The sequence below is a fragment of the Oncorhynchus nerka genome, linkage group LG9a, assembly GCF_034236695.1.
Source record: "Oncorhynchus nerka isolate Pitt River linkage group LG9a, Oner_Uvic_2.0, whole genome shotgun sequence".
In the NCBI taxonomy this organism is placed as follows: Eukaryota; Metazoa; Chordata; class Actinopteri; order Salmoniformes; family Salmonidae; genus Oncorhynchus; species Oncorhynchus nerka.
In genome coordinates this window covers 50,327,544-50,349,737 of record NC_088404.1, presented here as the reverse complement: position 1 = coordinate 50,349,737, position 22,194 = coordinate 50,327,544, and the positions used below count along the sequence as shown (strand labels likewise).

Here is a 22,194-nt window from a genome sequence, read left to right as displayed (position 1 = left end):
TCGGAAAGTATTCAGACCCCTTGACTTATTCCATATTTTGTTACATTTCAGCCTTGCTCTAAAATGAATTAATTAAATATAACAAATCCTCAGCAATCTATACACAATACCCCATAATGACGAAGCGAAAACAGGTTTTATACATTTTTGCAAATGTATACAAATTTAAAAAACTGAAATATCTTATTTGCATAAGTATTCAGACCCTTTGCTTTGAGACTCGAAATTGAGCTCAGGTGCATCCTGTTTCTATACACACCTGTCTATATAAGGTCCCACAGTTGAAGCCCTGACTTCTGTCTGTCTGTGCCAGAAATGATCCGTAAGTGACTGGAGTGTTTTAAACCTAACTAAAGCTGACTTAAATATTTGTAGGTATTTCTTGGTCATCCAAATTAGACAGATCTACAGTATATACTGTATATTGCCACGTATCTGTTCATTCAGTGCTATAAGGCTTTTACCATATTAAGTTTTATCAAAGGGGTCTGTTTTGAAAATACTCTATGATTTTACATTGTCTGGATAGTGTATATGGCGGCAGATGTTTTACGTGCCCCCAACCGATTGATTTTTTTGTCCATTTCTAACTTTTATTTAAACTTATTTTGTACATAATGTTGCCGCTATCGTCTCTTATGACCGAAAATAACTTCTGGACATCAAGACTGTGATTACTCCTGCTAAGATGCTAAGCTACAGGACTGTTTTTCTAGCACAGACTGGAATATGTTCCTGGATTCCTCCGATAGCATTGAGGAGTACACCACATCAGTCATTGGCTTCATCAATAAGTGCATCGATGCCGTCATTCCCACAGTGACCGTATGTACATACCCCAACCAGAAGCCATGGATTACAGGCAACATCCGCACTGCACTGAAGGCTAGAGCTGCCGCTTTCAAGAAGCGGGACTCTAACCTGGAAGCTTATAAGAAATCCCTCTATGCCCTCCGACGAACCATCAAACAGGCAAAGCATCAGTACAGGACTAAGATCGAATCATACTACACCGGCTCTGACACTCGTCGGATGTGGCAGGGCTTGCAAAATATTACAGACTACAAAGGGAACACAGCCGAGAGCTGCCCAGTGACACGAGCTTACCGGACGAGCTAAATTACTTCTATGTTTGCTTCGAGGAAAATAAAACTGATACAAGCATGAGAACACCAGCTGTTCCGGAAGACCGTGTGATCACGCTCTCCGCAGCCGATTCGAGTAAGACCTTTAAACAGGTCAACATTCACAAGGACGCAGGGCCAGACGGATTACTAGGACGTATGCTGTGAGCATGCGCTAACCAACTGGCAAGTGTCTTCACTGACATTTTCAACCTCTCCCTGTCCGAGTCTGTAATACCAACATGTTTTAAGCAGACCACCATAGTGCCTGTGCCCAAGAACACTAAGGTAACCTCCCTAAATGACGATCGACCCGTAGCACTCACATCTGTAGCCATGAAGTGCTTTGAAAGGCTGGTCATGGCTCACATCAACACCATTATTCCAGAAACCCTAGACCCACTCCAATTTGCATACCACCCCAACAGATCCACAGATGATGCAATCTCTTTTGCAATCCAATCCACACTGCCCTTTGCCACCTGGACAAAAGGAACACCTATGTGAGAATGCTATTCATTGACTACAGCTCAACGTTCAACACCATAGTGCCCTCAAAGCTCATCACTACGCTAAGTACCCTGGGACTAAACACCTCCCTCTGCAACTAGATCCTGGACTTCCTGACGGGCCGCACCCAGGTGGTAAGGGTAGATAAGAACACATCCGCTACGCTGATCCTCAACACAGGGGCCCCTCAGGGGTGCGTGCTCAGTCCCCTCCTGTACTCCTTGTTCACTCATGACTGCACGGCCAGGCACGACTCCAACACCATCATTAAGTTTGCCGATGACACAACAGTGGTAGGCCTGATCACCGACAACGATGAGACAGCCTAGAGGGAGGAGGTCAGAGACCTGGCCGTGTGGTGTCAGGACAACTACCTCTCCCTCAACGTAATCAAGACAAAGGAGATGATTGTGGACTACAGGAAAAGGAGGACAGAGCACATCCCCATTGTCATCGACGGGGCTGTAGTGGAGCTGGTTGAGAGCTTCAAATTCCTTGGTGTCCACATCACCGACAAACATGGTCAGAACACACCAAGACAGTCGTGAAGAGGGCACGACAAAGCCTATTCCCCCTCAGGAGACTGAAAAGATTTGGCATGGGTTCTCAGATCCTCAAAGGTTTTTACCGCTGCACCATCGAGAGCATCCTGACAGGTTGCATCACCGACTGGTATGGCAACTGCTCGGCCTCCGAGTGCAAGGCACTACCGAGGGTACTGCGTACAGCCCAGTACATCACCCGGGCCAAGCTTCCTGCCATCCAGGACCTCTATACCAGGCGGTGTCAGAGGAAGACCCTAAAAATTGTCAAAGACTATTTGCATTGCCCCCCCCCCCCCACACACCCACCCTCACCCCCTTTTACACCGCTGCTACTCTCTGTTGTTATCATCTATGCATAGTCACTTTAATAACTCTACTTTCTACTCTACCTACCTTAACTCTATAACTCTACCTTCATGTACATATTACCTCAACTAACCACGCACATTGACTCTAACGGTACCCCCCTGTATATAGTCTCGCTATTGTTATTTTATTTTTAATTTTTTTAACTGCATTGTTGCTTAGGGTCTCGTAAGTAAGCATTTCACTGTAAGGTGAAAACCTGTCGTTTTCGGCGCATGTGACTAATATGATTTGATTTGAATTGATATCGTCAAAGAATATTGGAATAGCTTATATTTCTTCATTAGAATAAAGAAAATGAAGAGGAGTTTCTTCCAGGACATAATCCTGTTTTTAAGTTGTATCGTCTACATACCTCTGAAACACTGTCAACATCAGAAAATAGAGTTGGATTGAAGCAGAAAAACAGAGTACATGTGTTCCGTCTCTCACACTGAAATTCACATAGAGAAGCAAGGGAAAATTCACATCTGAGAGGAGTATCGCAGATAGAACCAGGTCACATCGGCAATAGATTCATTTATACAGAGCCTTCATAAAGTATTCATGCCCTTTGGCTTACTCCACATTTTGTGCAACAAAATCAATTCAAAATGTATTAAATAATGAAAACGTGAAAACATGTTTTTAGAAACGTTAGCGAATTTATTGAAAATAAATCCATAAATATCTAATTTACATAAATATTCCTTTGCTATGATACTCCAAATTGAGCTCAGGTGCATCCAATTTCCTTTGATCATCCTTGGGATGTCAGTACAACTGGATTGGAGTCCACATGTGGCCAATTCAATTGTCTGGACACGATTTAGAATGAAACACACACCTATACACTGAGTGTACAAAACATTAAGACCACCTGCTCCTGCTCTCTCCACGACATAGACTGACCAGGTGAATCCAGGTGAAAGCTATGATCCCTTATTGATGTCACTTATTAATGACTAAATCCAGATGAAGGGGAGGAGATGGGTTAAAGTAGGATTTTTAAGCCTTGAGACATGGATTGTCTGCCATTCAAAGGGTGAATGGCTAAGACAAAATATTGAATTGCCTTTTAACAGGGTATGTTAGTAAGTGCCAGGCGCACCGGTTTGTGTCAACAACTGCAACACTGCTGGGTTTTTCAACAGTTTCCCATGGTCCACCACCCAAAGGACATCCAGTCCTGACAGTGCAGGACTGGATGTCAGGACAGGACTGTGCAGGACAGGACTGTGCAGCTCAATATTAAGGTGTTCTTAATGTTTTATACAATCAGTGTATAAGGTCCCACAGCTGACAGTGCATGTCAGGGCAGAAGTCCAAGGAACTGCCCATAGATCTCAGAGATTGTGATGAGGCAATATCTGGGGAAGGTTGTAAAACATTGGGCCAGAAGAACAGCACTTCACCAATCTGGGCTTTGTGGGACAGTGGCCAGACAGAAGCCACTCCTGAGAAAAAGGCACATGACAGCACACCTGGAGTTTGCAAAAAGGCACATGAAACACTCTTAGAGCATAAGGCAAATGATTCGATGGTCTGATGAGACAAAAATGAACTCTTTGGTCGGAATGGAATGCGCTATGGCTGGAGAGAACTAAGCACAGCTTATCAGTCGTCTAACATCATCCATACCATGAAGCATGGTGGTGGCAGTATCATGATATGGGGATGTGTTTCAGGAGCAGGGACTAGAAGACTGGTAAGGATAGAGGTAACAATCAATGGAGCCAAATACAGGCAAATCCTTGATGAGAACCTGCTTCAGAGTGCAAAGGACCTTAGACTGGGGCAAAGATTTACATTCCAACAGGACAATGACCCCAAGTATACATCCAAAGCAAATTTGGAATGGCTTCAGAACAAGAATCTGAAAATCCTGGAGTGGCCCAGCCAACGCCCAGCCCAGACTTGAATACCATTGAAAATGTGTGGAAAGACTTGAAGATTTCTGTTTACCTCCGCTCCCCATCTAATTTAAGATAGCTTGAGAATGTCTGCAAGGAAGAGTGGGAGAAAATCCACAAATCCATATGTGCTTTGCTGAAACAAACATACATAAGACGCCTCAAAGCTGTAATCGCCACCAAAGGTGCTTTTACAAAGTATTGACTCGGTGTGAATACTTACACTACCGTTCAAAAGTTTGGGGTCACTTAGAAATGTCCTTGTTTTTGTAAGAAAAGCACATTTTTGTCCATTAAAAACTCATCAAATTGATCAGAAATACAGTGTAGACATTGTTAATGTCGTAAATGACTATTGTAGCTGGAAACGGCAGATTTTCTATGGAATATCTACATAGGCATACAAAGGCCTATTATCAGCAATCCAAGTTTATAATTTTAAAATGCTAATTGATCATTAGAAAACCCTTTTGCAATTATGTTAGCACAGCTGAAAACTGTTGTCCTGTATAAGAAGCAAAAAAACGGGCCTTCTTTAGACTAGTTGAGTATCTGGAGCATCAGCATTTGTGGGTTCGATTACAGGCTCAAAATGGCCATAAGCAAACAACTTTCTTCTGAAACTTGTCAGTCTATTCTTGTTCTGAAAAATTAAGGCTATTCCATGCGAAAAATTGCCAAGAAACTGAAGATCTCGTACAACGCTGTGTACTACTCCCTTCACATAACAGCGACAACTGGCACTAACCAGAATAGAAAGAGGAGTGGGAGGCCCCGGTGCACAACAGAGCAAGAGGACAAGTACATTAGAGAGCCTAGTTTGAGAAACAGACGCCTCACAAGTCCTCAACTGGCAGCTTCATTAAATAGTACCCGCAAAACACCAGTCTCAACGTCAACAGTGAAGAGACGACTCCGGGATGTTGGCCTTCTAGGCATTGTTGCAATGAAAAAGCCATATCTCAGACTGGCCAATAAAAAAAAGAGTAAGATAACACAGAATAACACAAAATAACACAGATACTGGACAGAGGAAAACATGTTTTCACTTCGTCGTTATGGGGTATTGCGTGTCGATGGGTGAGAAACAAAATCTGTTTCATCCATTTTGGATTCAGGCTGTAACACAACAAAATGTGGATTATGTCAAGGGGTATGAATACTTTCTGAAGGCCGTGTATATGTAACCTCAGGGGATTTCCACATGTAAGCACAATAAGTAAACAATGTGAAGATATATAAAGCCCAATGGAAAGTTTGGCTTCCAATATTCTGCATGCTTGACATGTTTCCTTTACATCTACCTCCTTTCAACTGCGCGATAACATGTAAAATATTTTGCTCATTGTATTTGGGTTGCAATGCGGAATAGTTTTACATAACAAGCAATATCTTAAAAACATAACAAGGAGGGACAGTAACCTTACAGTGCAGTCAAGCGGTCAAATAATGGAAGTCAGATTGGTCCCAGGATGCCACTGTCATCTACTGTAGAAGGGTAGGAATAATGAAGTCACATCAGATCATGTCACCTATGAATGTTCCTGTGGCCAGCATCTGGTTAGGAAGAGACCTTGTCAGAAAGCTCCCAAAACTAATACTGGAGAAAATGAGAGAGAGAGGAAGGAGAGAGATACACAGCCAGGGAAAGTACATGAGAGCTACATTTCTTTTCAAAAAACATAGAAAGAAGAGACCTGGCTGTCATGTCATGCCAAATTAGCTTGTCTCCCTCAGTCTTTTTTCAATCAATTATCATCACTGGTCAGCCAGAAGGATACTATCAATATGGAAGTGAATGGTGCAAACGGTGGGGATTTTGTGTGTGTGCGTGTGTGTGCGTGTGATTAATTTGATCACACGCACGCATGATAAGCTTGCCAGTTAACTTTAGTTAAACTTGACATTTTTATGTGAGCTAGCAAGCTACCGGTGGCTAGCTTACCCACTAGCTAGCATCTGATGAAATTCAGGGGAAACTAAAAACAGTGTGGCGAATTGGGCATAGAGCCATTCTTTTGTCCTACCAGATCCGCAAGAAGGTTCTGGCTAGTGTAGCCGTCTGTCCTTCGACTGTCGATGGATGTGGATATCCAGTTTATCAGGACCCAGTCTCCCAAAGACGGTCATGATTGTTTATTTACAGGTTCCTTACAATTTGCTCTTTAGCACAATCTGTTTAGTACCCGAAAGAGCATTTGCAGAAGGCCTGGGTGCTCATTTTAGCTGCCATTTACTTTGTGCTGTTAAAATCATGTGATGAAATCCTGCAATCTCATTGATGCAGTCCCACCCGTTAGCAGGAAATGTAATAATAACCGGCAATGCAATCCAAGCACTGGGTGGCAGGCCGAATGCCCAGAACTGCTGCTTGAAGCCGAGTTGGGACTGAACAGCTTGTTTTTGAAACAGTAAAATGTACTCATATTAACCACACTTTTATGGGTATTTAAAACATATTCCATTAATTAAATAATAAAACAGTATATATATTACAAAATAAAACAATAATGAACTAACAAAAAAACACATATCCACTGGAAGTACTCTAACCATCATTGTTTTGGGCATTTTGCCAAGAGGTCTGAGACTTATTTTTATTTTATTTATTTTTTCACCTTTATTTAACCAGGTAGGCAAGTTGAGAAGAAGTTCTCATTTACAATTGCGACCTGGCCAAGATAAAGCAAAGCAGTTCGACAGATACAACGACACAGAGTTACACATGGAGTAAAACAAACATACAGTCAATAATACAGTATAAACAAGTCTATATACAATGTGAGCAAATGAGGTGAGAAGGGAGGTAAAGGCAAAAAAGGCCATGGTGGCAAAGTAAATACAATATAGCAAGTAAAACACTGGAATGGTAGTTTTGCAATGGAAGAATTTGCAAAGTAGAAATAAAAATAATGGGGTGCAAAGGAGCAAAATAAATAAATACATTAAATAAAGTTGGGAAAGAGGTAGTTGTTTGGGCTAAATTATAGGTGGGCTATGTACAGGTGCAGTAATCTGTGAGCTGCTCTGACAGTTGGTGCTTAAAGCTAGTGAGGGAGATAAGTGTTTCCAGTTTCAGAGATTTTTGTAGTTCGTTCCAGTCATTGGCAGCAGAGAACTGGAAGGAGAGGCGGCCAAAGAAAGAATTGGTTTTGGGGGTGACTAGGGAGATATACCTGCTGGAGCATGTGCTACAGGTGGGAGATGCTATGGTGACCAGCGAGCTGAGATAAGGGGGGACTTTACCTAGCAGGGTCTTGTAGATGACATGGAGCCAGTGGGTTTGGCGTCGAGTATGAAGCGAGGGCCAGCCAACGAGAGCGTACAGGTCGCAATGGTGGGTAGTATATGGGGCTTTGGTGACAAAACGGATTGCACTGTGATAGACTGCATCCAATTTGTTGAGTAGGGTATTGGAGGCTATTTTGTAAATGACATCGCCAAAGTCGAGGATTGGTAGGATGGTCAGTTTTACAAGTGTATGTTTGGCAGCATGAGTGAAGGATGCTTTGTTGCGAAATAGGAAGCCATTTCTAGATTTAACTTTGGATTGGAGATGTTTGATATGGGTCTGGAAGGAGAGTTTACAGTCTAACCAGACACCTAAGTGTTTGTAGTTGTCCACGTATTCTAAGTCAGAGCCTGTTAGCACTGAGGCGGTGTGCCCTAGTAGGAAGTCCACTGTGTGCAGCTCACCGTGCATTATCAGCTCCAATATAAATAACATGAGCAAGTCTACTTCTGATTAGCTTCCCAGTAAAGCATTAAAAATATGCTAAAAAAATTGCCCATATTAACATATGTAGCCTAAGAAATAATGCTTGAGAAGTCAATAACTTAGTTGTAACAGATTACATTTATCTCTGAAGCTCACTCCGATAATACATTTGATGATACAGTGGTAGCAATATATGGTTATGAAGTCTACCGAAAAAAAACAGAAATTCCAACGAGGGCGGTGTCGCGGTTTATATTCAGAACCACATTTCTTTAAACATCTCATGTTAAATACTGTGGAAGTAATATGGCTACAGGTTAATCTGCCTCACCTAAAGCCCATTCTTGTGGGGAACTGCTATAGACCACCAAGTGCTAACAGTCTATATCTGGAGAATATGTGTGAAATGCTTGATATTTTATGTGATATCAACAGAGAAGTATATTTTGTGGGTGATTTAAATATTGACTGGCTTTCATCACACTGCCCACTCAATAAAATAACTTCAAACTGTAACCAGTGCCTGCAACCTGGTTCAGGTTGTCAGTCAACCTACCAGGGTAGTTACGAACAGCACAGGAATGTCTGGTGAGTATGAAGGCCATGGAAGTACTGGGACATTTTCCGCTTCCAGGGGTTGTGTACAGATCCTTGCAACATAGGGCTATCCATTATCATGCTGAAACATGAGGTGATGGCAGTGGATGAATGGCACAACAATGGGTCTCAGGATCTCGTCACGGTATATCTGTCAATTATAATTGCCATCGATTACATTAAATTGTGTTTGTTGTCCATAGCAATGTCCCGTACCATTACCCCACCACCCAACATGGGGTACTCTGTTCACAACGTTGACGTCAGCAAACCAATCACCCACACGACGCCATACACGCTCTCTGCCATCTGCCCAGTACAGATAAAAACGGTGATTTTATCTGTGAAGAGCACACTTCTCCAGCGTGCTGGTGAGCACTGAATTTGGTTATGATGCCGAACTACAGTCAGGTCAAAGAACCTGCTGAGAAAGACAAGCACGCAGATGAGCTTCCCTGAGATGGTTTCTAACTTTGCAGAAATTATTCGGTTGTGCAAATCAACAGTTTCATCAGCTGTCCAGGTGGCTAGATTCAGACGATCCCGCAGTTGAAGAAGCAGGATGTGAAGGTCCTGGGCCGACATGTTTACATGTGGTCTGCGTTTGTGAGGCTGGTTGACCGTACTGCTAAATTCTCTAAAACGGCTTATAGTAGAGAAATTCAAATTTAATTATTTGGCAACAGCAATGGTAGACATTCCTGCAGTCAGCATACCAATGGCACGCTCCCTCAGAACTTGAGAAATGTGTTGCTTTGTGTTGTGTGTCTAAACTGTACATTTTGAAGTGGCCTTGTATTGTCCCCAGCACAAGGTGCACCTGTGTAATGATCATGCTGTTTAATCAACTTTGTGATATGCCACACCTGTCAGGTGGATGGATTCTTTTGGAAAATGAGAAATGCTCAATAATAGGGATGTAAACAGATTTGTGCACAACATTTGAGGCTTTGTAGTGACAGGGTGTATTGATACAACATCCAAAGTGTAATTAATAACTTCACCATGTTCAAAGGGATATTCAATGTTTGCTTTCTTTACTTTTACCCATCTACCAATAGGTGCCCTTCTTGGCGAGGCATTGGAAAACCTCTGTGGTTATGTGGTTGAATCTGTGTTTGAAATTCACAGCTCGACTGAGGGGCCCTAAAGATGATTGTATGTGTGGGGTACAGAGATGAAGTAGTCATTCTAAAATCATGTTATAAACTATTATTGCAAGCAGAGTGAATCCATGCTATTTATTATGTGACTTAAGCACATTTATACTCCTGAACGTATTTAGGCTTGCCATAACAAAGGGGTTGAACACTTATTGACTCAAGACATTTCAGATTTTCATTTTTAATTAATTTATAAGAAAAAGTCAAGGGTTGTGAATACTTTCTGAAGGCACTGTAAGTATCCTTGCCATAGATGAATAGGTTCAACTTTTAATTACATTTGCTAACAAATTTTGGCACTAGTAGAGCAGCTACAGTGACCTCCTTAATTATAGGGACAGTGAAGCATTTGGATTTGAAATCAAACAATGACTAACGGGTTAAAGGGCACTGTCACCTTTAATTTGAGGGTATTTCCATGATTATCGGGTGAACCATTTAGAAATTACAATACCTTTTGTACATAGTTCTCCCATTTTAGGGGAGCAAATTTGTGCATTAATGTCATAAAAAAATGCAATATTTGTTCCCATAGTCATAGTACGCAATGACTACATCAAGCTTGTGACTTTGTTGGATGCATTTGCTGTTTGTTTTGGATGTGTTTCAGATTATTTTGTGGCCGATAGAAATGAATGGTCTTGGGGGTCTGATATATGTGTGTCTGTAACTTTCTTTCGTAATTTTGTTTTGCACATGACATATTCTAATATAATAATAATGATAATATTTACATATTGTAGTAAGTATCCCAACGTTGGGTTTTGCATAGGCTCTTAAGGAACTAATACATTTGGATTGTCATTATAGCTATAAAAATGTAAGTGTTCAAACTTAACATGTGATAACAATACAACAGGACAGATTAACTGGAATTACATATAATCTCACGAGTGGCCAATCTAAAAGCCACATCCCTAATAAGCCACGCCTCTCTAGTCTTCTGATCCGACCGACTGGGTCATAGCTCAATAACCCAGCATCAGTAACCCAGCATCAACAACCCAACCTTCTCTTTTTAAAAATAACAACCCAACTAAGTGAACCAATGCCTGCATCCCAACATTTGGGTCATCCGAACGACCCAACATTTTTTAGAGTGTACGGACAGAGCTAGTTCTTTGAAGCCACAGTATATTCTGATTGAGTCTCTCATTAACTGATAAATTAAAGCTATATATTAACTTTAGGGGTTACAAACGTCCCTCTTTTTCAATTATGTGCTAATGGAAAGATAAGGACAACCACAAGCAGGCTCTTTGGTCCCTGGAAATTAAGTTGTTCATATAAGGACTAAAGACAATACGAATTGTATTTGTTTCAACCCAGATCTTAATCACTTAATGGCATAAGTTCATTAATGTTGAGAGTAAATCACTTATTGCCTCTGGTATTCATTTAGCTATTGTTATCCTATGGCTCTGAAATCCCAGTTCAAGGTTTAACCTTCTGGGACTGACAGAACTTTGGCATTTTACAGGTGATTTCAATCATGTCAAAGCCACCAGATGCATTTGTATTTACAGCCGGTTTAATTTGTTGCAGTCTGTGAATGAGCTGAGATCGGCTCAAGCTGCCAGCCAATGAGTGGCATTTGTAGTGCTGGCAGGCCTTTGCCTGTCTGTCTTTCTTTCTTCCATTCCCCCTCTCTTTGAATGCCAATGGGTCTAGCCTGTAGGGCCTGCCCGCGCACCCTGGCCTTTGACTGAAGTGAAATCAATCAGTCCTTCAATCACTCTCCAACCTTCCCTGGCTATGCCAGTTCTCCCTATCTGTCCGACTGTCCGTCTGGCTGTCTAATTCCACCTTACAGTTTCCCCTCTCTTCTCCATTACGCTGTGTCCAGCTGAGAAATGTGAAATTGTGGTTCCCTTTGGTTTTGAAGTTCTTTTGGGATGAATGTGCTCCTTAAACAGGATGAAATTAAGTTTTAAGTCAGGTAGTTCTTAAAGTTCTGATAACGTCGCAGGGATTTGTCTTTCCATTGCTATTCTCATGTGTAACATATAGTAGATGTCTGGGGAGTAGTTTCCATTGTGGAATTGATAAATTACTATTTTTTCAATAAATACTTACACTAAGTCTTCCTTGTCTGCACAGATCCCTCAGATCAGCTATGCATCCACAGCGCCCGAGCTGAGTGACAACACACGCTACGACTTCTTCTCCCGTGTGGTGCCACCGGACTCCTACCAAGCTCAGGCCATGCTGGACATCGTAACGGCGATGGGCTGGAACTATGTGTCGACCCTGGCCTCGGAGGGGAATTACGGTGAAAGTGGCGTGGAGGCTTTCGTCCAGATCTCCAGAGAGTCTGGTAAGTGGGATGGGGCTCTTTTTACTGGCACAAAATGGCTGCTCAATTAGGTTTTTATTGAAACTTTTTATAGATATGGCTACTGAATGTGAGCTGTCATTGTGACGCCATGATGGAGTTTAAAGAAATGTGATTGAATCCAAAAGTGTGTTTCTCTCCTAATACACAGCAAGGCTTTTATTCTTTGGGTAGGCGTCCCGCTAGCGGGACACCAGCCGACAACATCCGGTGAAATTGGAGGGCGCGCAATTCAAATAAATAATCGGAATATTAAACATTCATGAACATACAAGTATCTTATATAATTTAAAAGCTTTAATTATTGTTTATTGCTTTGTCCGATTTACAATAGGCTTTACGGTGAAAGCATACCATGCGATTGTCTGAGGACGGCGCCCCACATCATCATATTTTTCAACCAGGAGAGGCTTCATAAAATAGCGATTAAATAAATCACTTACTTTTGAAGATCTTCCTCTGTTTGCAATCCCAAGGGTCCCAGCTACAACATGAATGGTCGTTTTGTTAGATAAAATCCTTCTTTAAATCCCAAAACGTCAGTTTAGTTGGCACCATCGATTTCAGTAATCCACTCGTTCAACATGCAGACAAAGTAGTCCCAAAAGCTACCGCTAAACTCCATCCAAAAAAGTTAAACAACATTTCTATTTAATCCTCAGGTACTCTAAAATGTAAATAAACTATAATATTTGATACAGAAAGTAGTATGTTCAATAGGAAAGCAAAATTAGTAAGCATGCGCCCTCTCCCTCATGCGCCGAAAGACTGATATTGCTCCGGTGCTCTCATAACCAAAACTCCAAATTCTTGCTTGTTTTTCAAAAAACAAGCCTGAAACCTTGAATAATGACTGTTGACATCTAGTGGAAGCTATAGGAATTGCAATTTGGGAGACGGAATTACATAGGAAAAATAAATCTGTTTTTTTGTTTTTAAACCATGGAAAAGGGTGGCTATTTGAAGAATCTGAAATATAAAATATATTTTGATTTGTGTAACACTAGTTTGGTTACTGCATGATTCCATATGTGTTTTCAATAGTTTTGATGTCTTCAGTATTATTCTACAATGTAAAAAATAGTAAAAAATAAAGAAAAATCCTTGAATAAGTAGGTGTTCTAAAACTTTTAACTGGTAGTGTACTTTTTGACTTCCAGCGCCCCTGGGATAATGTACATTTGCTGCAGCAATATGGCAACTCAGCGACACAATGGTAGGGATTATCTAAGGTGGGCTTGGGTCATTGGTAAGTCATTGTCTCAATGCATCCTTGAAATGCGAGTCCAGGAGCCAAGATGATTTGAATGGACTCATCATTCCTGTGGCGTCTCTTCTGTTTCCAGAAGATGCCAAAGTTATCTATAAAAGTTATTCCAACAGAGCTACAGTAATATTTTAGCCAGGTGTGTAATGCCAGTAGCATGATGAATCTTTCACACACGCTGCCCAACGATGGTACCGGATCTGACATAATTGGCTGCTTTTTGTAATGTTTCAGAGCTAGGATCAGGACTTTAAAATACATTTTCAGCAGGTCGAGCTTTCTCTCCTAATGCCGTTTGACCTCACATGGACTACGACAGGTTCAGCTCCCAGCAGCTGTCATAGAACAGCCGGAAGCAGCCTTTTAATGTCCTATACTTATGCACCAGGATAGCACAGGGTTTTTGCCCCAGGAACCGAGATGCTTCTAACCATAGAGCTGCAAATGACGACAGCTGGTGCAATGGCTGAGAAGGTCCGGCTGTTCCTTTGTAAACCCATCGATGGCCCGATGGACCCAATGGGCCCGCTGTAGTATCCATCGTGGATGATGAATGGGCAGAGTCTTAGACAGCCTTACGGTCCGATGATAGGGGGAGCTTTGAGGATCTGAACCTGAGGTAAACCTGAGGTAAAAAGCCACTGGAGACAGAACAGAAGATGAAGGCACAGGTACATCCGTATCTGATCTCGAATCGGAAGCCCCCAGGGAAGAAGGTGCCGGAACCTCTGGATCCAGGGTTGCGAAGCTGTTTCTAGTATGTGTCTGGTCCGGGCTTACTTTCGCCAAGGAGGCCCCTGTTGCCAGAGGTCACTGTTTTAGACTTCCACGGCGAATTATATATCTCCATGGCTGATTGGTAGGATTGAGAACAAGAACATCCACCAAGTCATCCAGGAAAAATCTACTAACTCTATTCTCCAGGGAAGGGGGAGATCCCTTTGGGGAGGAATCGCTGCAGAGTACCGACCAGTTGAACGACTCAGTGGGGGCACTTCCACCAGGCCAAAGCGGCGTCTGGCTACTTGGGTAGAAGAGAAAGAAAAACTAGGCGGATGTGGATTCCCCAGTAGCTTGTGTAAGTTTGCTACTTATTTGCTAAGAGTAGCCACTTCACCCCTGTAGTCCTCTGCAAGCAAACAGTTGCTAAATTGAAAGTCCGGGTGGTCCACATTTTCCTGGAATTAAGCAAATTAAACACAGCACCTGCAGCATTGAAAACGTTTGTTAGCATCCTCCATTTGAGGCTACAGGCTAGCTAGGCTAGCTAATCTAGTGAGGCTTCTGTGTGTCTCTTCTTGACAGGAAATTCTCAATTTGTCCGAGAGAGAAATACACGGCTATCAAAAACATCAGGCCAAGAAAACACAGAATTAATTCAAATTTTAAAAAATTCACGATGAGAAAAATGAATAGAGGTGTAGAGTATTGTAACTCAGGCTCGTAAAACATGTTTCGTCAACAACACACTCACATTGAGGTGCGTGTCTGTCAGGCAAGAAAATTTGAGTGTTTCAACAGCAGGGGACACCTTGAAAGGTCACGCGTCAAGTCGTTGTATGCCAGAATTCAGGAAAGTCTAAGACAAAAAAACACTAAGATAATTTCTTCTCGCTCTCTTAAGCCGGGATTACACCACATGATTTCGGCACCGATTTAGCTGTCCCAGACAGAGATCGGCGTCAAAATCCCCACATCGTTGCCTACTCGGGCGCACGGAGGTCTACCTATGACATCTTTGAGACGTCCTAGACGTCCAGATATTTTCAAACATGTTTGATTTTATTGGCACAAAATATGCAGTGCTCTTGTAGTGTGAGATGTGCAAAGACACGTTTTGAGAATGGAAATAGGCAATGAGAGCTCGCCAGAGAAGAAGCCAGTGAGATGATCACATCACCCTGAATGTGTAGACTTGAGCAGGACTACTGCTAGTATGCTTTTGTACTTGCCGAAGTGTCAAATCATTACAGATCAGAAGTTCATGTTATTTAATTCAAAACATATTAGCTAGATATTTCAGCTCTTTATGGCAAGCGTGAAGTCTGACTGAAAAAGTTTTGGAGCCACAGCTCATTCTAGCTACTCTGACAATCTAATCACATCACATCATTGTTTTCGTAAGACAGTGTGGTATCGGGAATCTTCACGACCAAGTGAAGAATCTTGTGACTCCCCTTCTGTGCCACATCGTTTGCACCTCTACGTTGGCAAGACAAATAAAATAGGCTACACAAAGACGGCTGTTTAATGTGAAAGGCACAGTGATGTTTGGACTATTTGCTTAGAAAGACTGCTACGGTAAGTGTTTAGCCCCTTCCTTCCACATTCACCCATCCAAACATATTTACAGCTAGAAATGTTTAAAACGTTGTTGCATTATGCACCAGAATAGTTGATTACTCCACAATTTTAACGAGACAACTGCTGCCCAGAATTACCGTCACAGATGATCAATTAAGCATGTGTATCACAGGGGGATGTCTGATACTTACTCCGCAGCCTTAAGTGTCCAGCTTGCGTCATCCCATTAGCTAGCTTTTTGAGGTGGTCCGATTGGCTAAGACGCTTGAGGAGGGTGGTCAAGTTTGAGCCAGGTATGGAACGAATCGGGAGGAAGTGGTACCCGCTTAGCAAGCAGCGTGACGTCCTTCACACATGCATCGGACGGGAGGGGTGTGTAACATTTAAAAGTGGTCTGTGAAATACGTATTTTGTTGATAAATGAACATAGCAATTAGGGTTGGGTGATATGATAGCATTGTCTATCGACGATGATTGACAGCCATCGAGGCTGGCGACATTGTGATGTGGTAGACGAAGGTTTAGCATATTTGAACTTGACTGGTGCCATGCAGCAAAGACCAGAGTCCAGAGTCTTGCAGCGTACAGCAGGGCAGCACACAAGTGACATTCAGAGTCATTTACCTATTCCTATTTGCTATAGCCTATTTCAATAAATATCATATTAGCTTTAAGCCAAGTTAAAGTTATGAACAGTATCTTATTTCTCAAATATTCTAGCCTAAAAACGTGTTTTGTCCTGAAGTTGCCTAAGTGCTATTCTCAATCACAGCTTTAAGAGAGACAATGTTATCTGTTTACAATTTTTTTGAGGCTAATAAAGACATTATTATTCAGTTCTGAATATAGTAGACTGCAATTATATCCGTCCTGTGATGTATAACCTAACTAACTACAGCAGTGGTTATCAAAATTTGTTGGGCCTATGACCACCTTTTTGATGTCAAAAAAATGTGGCGATCCCAACAAGTAAAAAAGGGATGCAATCAATGACCAATGTTAATTGGAACAGTTCAGCAACAAACAAAACATTTGACTGATTTGTAATAACATTGTAATAATATGTATCAGAAAGGTATTAGAAAACATGAATGAAAACATCAGGCAATAATTGTGTATGATATTCTGTGTCGAAAAAAAATATCCTCATTGTTGATGTTCTTTTTCCACCAGTCTGATTTACTGCCTGGTCCTGTCCACTCCGTTCTAAGGGTTTTGAAGGACACATATTTGTTCCTGAGAATCTTAGCTTTCAGTGATGGGGTCATAATATTTTCTACCTTAAACTTTTTAAAAGTTAGAGCTAAATGTCTAGGAAGATAACAGAAAACACTTTGTTTATTACAACCATATTTAGTGAGGGGGAGGGGCAATAGTGGGCTATACTATGCCTTCAGTAAGTATTCATAGTCATAACCCTTGACTTATTCAAAATGTTTTGTGTTACAGCCTGAATTAAAAATGGATTACATTAATTTTTTGGGGAGCCCATCTATACACAACACCCTCACAATGTCAAAGTAAAAACATGTTTTTTTTTTATGTTTGCAAATATATTGAAAACAAAATACATAAATATCAAATGTACATAAGTATTCACACCCCATTGCTATGACACTTCAAATGGAGCTCAGGTGCATCCAATTTCCTTTGATCATCCTTGAGATGTTGCTACAACTTGATTGGAGTCCACCTGTGGTCAATTCAGAGCAGAAACAATAACACGAAGTCCAAGGAACTATCCATAGATCTCTGAGATAGTATTGTGTCGAGGCATGTACACTATATATCCAAATGTATGTGGATATCCCCTCAAATTAGTGGATTAGGCTATTTCAGCCACACCCGTTGCTGACAGGTGTATAAAACCGAGCACACAGCCACAGAATCTCCATAGTGGCAGTAGAATAGCCTTACCGAAGAGCTCAGTGACTTTCAACGTGGCACCGTCATAGGATGCCACCTTTCCAACGAATCAGTTTGTTAGATTTCTGCCCTGATAGAGCTGCCCCAGTCAAGAGTAAGTGCTGTTATTGTAAAGTGGAAACGTCTAGGAGTAACAACGGCTCAGCCACGAGTGGTAGGCCACACAAGCTCACAGAACGGGGCCGCTGGATGCTGAAGCACATAGCGCGTAAAAATCATCTGTCCTCTGTTGCAACACTCACTACCGAGTTCCAAACTGCCTCTGGAAGCAACGTCAGTACAAGAACTGTTTGTTGGGAGCTTCATGAAATGGGTTTCCATGGCCGAGCAGTTGCACACAAACATAAAATCACAATGCGCAATGCCAATCGTCGACTGGAGTGATGTGAGGCTCACCGCCATTGGACTCTGGAGTAGTAAACACTTTCTCTGGAGTGATGAATCACGCTTCACCATCTGGCAGTCCGATGAATTTGGGTTTGTCGGATGCCAGGAGAGCGCTCCCCGACAAAATGCATATTACCCACTGCAAAGTTTGGTGGAGGAGGAATAATTGTCTGGGGCTGTTTTTCATGGTTCGGGCTAGGCCCCTTAGTTCCAGTGAAGGGAAATCTTAAGTCCCTCGCCGAGTCAGGATCGTTCCATACTGCGTTGACCCACTCCAGGGCTTTACCTGAGAGGCAGGAGACGAGGGCGTTCACGCTCTCACCCCCCGAAGGAGCCGGTCGAACGGTCACCAGGTATAGGTCCATCTGAAGTAAGAACCCCTGGCACCCGGCCGCCGTCCCATCGTACTCCCTCGGGAGGGCGAGTCGAATCATTGCCTGAGCACTACAGCATACATTCTAGACGATTCTGTGATTCCAACTTTGTGCATCGGTTTGGGAAAAGCCCTTACCTGTTTCAGCATGACAATACCCCAATGCACAAAGCGAGGTCCATACAGATATGGTTTGTCGAGATCGGGGAAGAACATGACTGGCCTGCACAGAGTCCTGACATCAACTTCAACAAACAACTTTTGGATGAATTGGAACACTGACTGCGAGCCAGGCCAAATCGCCCAACATCAGTGTCCGACCTTACTAATGCGTTTGTGGATGAATGGAAGCAAGTCCCCGCAGCAATGTTCCAACATCTAGTGGAAAGCTTTCCCAGAAGTGTGGGAACCTTTATTTAACTGTTATAGCAGCAAAGGGAGGACAAACTTCATATTAATGCCCATGATATTGGAATGAGATTTTTGACAAGTAGGTGTCTACATATTTTGGTCATGTAGTGTATCTGGGGAGGATATAAAATAATTGATGTGTTAACTTTCCAAGAGCACAGTGGTCTCCATCATTGGGAAATTGAAAAAATATGGAGCTACGCAGATTTGCCTAGAGCTAGCCATCTGATCAATCTGAGCAAGAAGGACCTTGGTCAGGGTGGTGACCCAGAACCCAATGACCACTCTGACATAACTACAGGGTTCTTTGACTGAGATGTGAGAACTTGCCAGAAACAAATGTATACAGCACTTCACCAATCTGGGCTTTATTGGACAGTGGCCAGATGGAAGCCACTCATGAGAAAAAGGCATATGACAGCACACCTAGAGTTTGCAAAAAGGGACGTGAAAAACTAAGATCATAATGCAAAAGAATATGTGGTCTGATGAGACAAAAATGTTACTCTATAGCCTGAATGAAAAGCGCTATGTCGGGAGAAAACCAGGCACAGGTCACCACCTGTCTAACACCATCCCTACTGTGGAGCATGGTGGTGGCAGCATCGTGCTATGGGGATGCTTTTCAGAGGCACATACTGGGAGACTGGTAGGAATAGAGGGAACAATGAATGAGGCCTAAATACAGGCAAATCCTTGATGAGAACTTGCTTCAGAGTGCAAACGACCTTAGAGATGGGGCGAAAATGTACAATGACCCCAAGCATGCTACAGCCAAAACAAAGCTGGAATGGCTTTTGAACAAGAATGTGAAAGTCGTTGAGTGGCCCAGCCAATGCCCAGACTTGAATCCCATTGAAAATCTGTGGAAAGACATGAAGATGGCTGTTCAACCCGCTGCTCCCCATCTAAGTTAGCAGAGTTTGAGAAGAATCCGCAAGGAAGAATTAGGTCAAATCCCCATATCCAGATGTGCAAAGCGGATACAGACATCCCGAAGACAACTCAAAGCTATAATCATGATAAAAGGTGCTTCTACAAAGTATAGACTCAGGTTTGGAATATTTTCAGTATTTTATAAATATGCTACAGTTATTAAAAAACATGTTTCAAGTCTAAGGGTATGAATACCTTCTGAAGGCGATGTATACCACAATGTGTTATGGGTACATAATCACGATAGGAGAAGGTTGCGATCGCCCAGACCTAATAGCAATAGTCAGTGTAATTGATTCTCCATATCGCAAGTAAGTGCACAGCTGTATTTCTTTCTAGGGGCTCTCTCATAGTACAACTCCGTTCTCTCTGAGCCATCTGATTAAATTATTATTGCAGCTTTCAGCCAGTGTGGACATAAGGCCACACATTCATTATATTGTCATTGCTGAATTAAAACGAATCAGCTGTAACGTGCACAGTGGGGCCTGAAATGATTGACACCCTTGATAAAGATGAGCAATAATGACTGTATAAAATAAACCATTAAAGTACTGAGCTATGCTCCAAAAAATTGGGAAATTATATATTTTTTACAGTATACTAATACAATGGCTCAGAGAAAGAGATTTTGTTTAACAGGTAAGACTTTTTTTCCTCAAAAAGGTAGGGGTCAAAACACATCTAAAATGTCTAAAATGTCGTTTTTGGTCCCATATTCCAAGCACACAATGATTACATCAAGCTTGTGACTCTCCAAACTTATTGGATGCATTTGCAGTTAGTTTTAGTTGTGTTTCAGATTGTTTTGTGCCCAATAGTAAACAATGGTAAATAATGTATTGTGTGGAGTCACTTTTATCATAAATAAGAATAGAATATGTTTTGAAACACTACCATGATTATGGATAATCCTGAATGAATCGTGACTAATGATGAGTGAGAAAGTAACAGAGGGTCAAAGATCATACGCCCAAGACATGAACACCTCCTCTGTTATTGGTCATGGTGAGAGGTGAGCATGTTAGCATTGCTGAGCTAAGCTGTCTCTAATCAATTGGGCTCAGAATCAATTATCTACACTTGTAACATAACTGCAAGACTCCATAGGCTTCTCTCCAGACCCGAGGGCCTGGGAGGAAAAGCGTATCTCCTCATGTTAAAAGTCAGCAATGACTCCATCACTATTACACGGGAAAATAACCTCCCAGAGGATAAATAAAGATGCCAACTGCTACCCGAGTAACCGTAAATGTGTCTCGCTGCCAGGCTGGTTGAAATGACGGAAAACTTTCACAAGGCACAGAGTTTCTGACCTCATTGGCATGGATAAATTGTCATGGACTAGGAATCCATTTACATAATATCATGGAAAATGGAATTTAGTCTCTTGCCCAGGACCAACTCGTTTGAATTACCATTCATTTTTCAACTGCAGAATCACTAACACCCATGTAAAAATATCAAAATGCCTTTAAATAAAAATGTCTAAGGCCTGGTAATCCTATTAGGGTAGATTAAATAGATGTTCTCCTGGTTTACATTTGAAGTTTGAAATGTATGTTTGCCATTAGCTCCTGCTCCTAACCTGTGCTTACACTTTGCCCACCTGGGGTTGGCAGTAGTGCTTGTGGTAGTAGAAGTGTGAGGTCAATCAGAGTTCAGTAGGTCCCAGGTGCATCTAAATAGTCTAAAGTGGCTTCCATCCTTTCCTCCTCTCTCTGTCACATCTCTCTCATCTGCACTGATCCATTTAGACAGGAGAAGTGAAAGCTATATGATGGAAGACCACCTGGGGATTTGTATTAATCTGTCTAGATCTTTCTTTTGATTCTTTCAAGTTTTTGCTATAAAGCTTTTAATTTTGGCTTGTAGGTTCTTTAGAGCCAAACCTTTCCCTAGAACTAATTTTGGTTAACCCCGAAGTAAAATCTAGCATCATTTACCATTTATGCTTACGTAGTCTATCCACAAGAGATTACCCTTGAGCAAAGTTATTCAATTCCCAGACTCAATGCTGTTGATGGCTGCCATTCATCAACTCCCTTGCAACGCATGCTGTATGGTGAAACAAAAGTACATTAAACTCAGCATTCCTTACGTGTTAACAGAGCAGTTCTGGTCTCAAGGTGATAGTGTCCTTCTTCTATAAACACTGTGATCGATGTGTATGTGTATTTTATTCATCCAAAGAGCCATTTACCAGTTGATTTTTTCCCCCTATGCACACACAACATTCCTCTTGACTATCTGTGTATACTATATGTACCGGCAGTTGAGGCTGTGTTATTGTTTGCTGAATACCTGAGTTTATAGCTGAATGGATGATGAAATTAATGC

The 22,194-nt window shown here is 41.8% G+C and overlaps 1 protein-coding gene across 1 annotated transcript in view; it reads left to right on the top strand.

Annotated features, from left to right (window-relative positions):
* Positions 1 to 19,448: 19,448 nt before the first annotated feature.
* Positions 19,449 to 22,194, top strand: part of LOC115134474 (metabotropic glutamate receptor 8-like) — a 94,114-nt gene continuing 91,368 nt past the window's right edge. The window contains exon 1 of the mRNA XM_065022156.1: positions 19,449 to 19,567. Within this exon, the coding sequence (XP_064878228.1) occupies positions 19,449 to 19,567 (119 nt within the window). The remainder of the gene's footprint in view (positions 19,568 to 22,194) is intronic.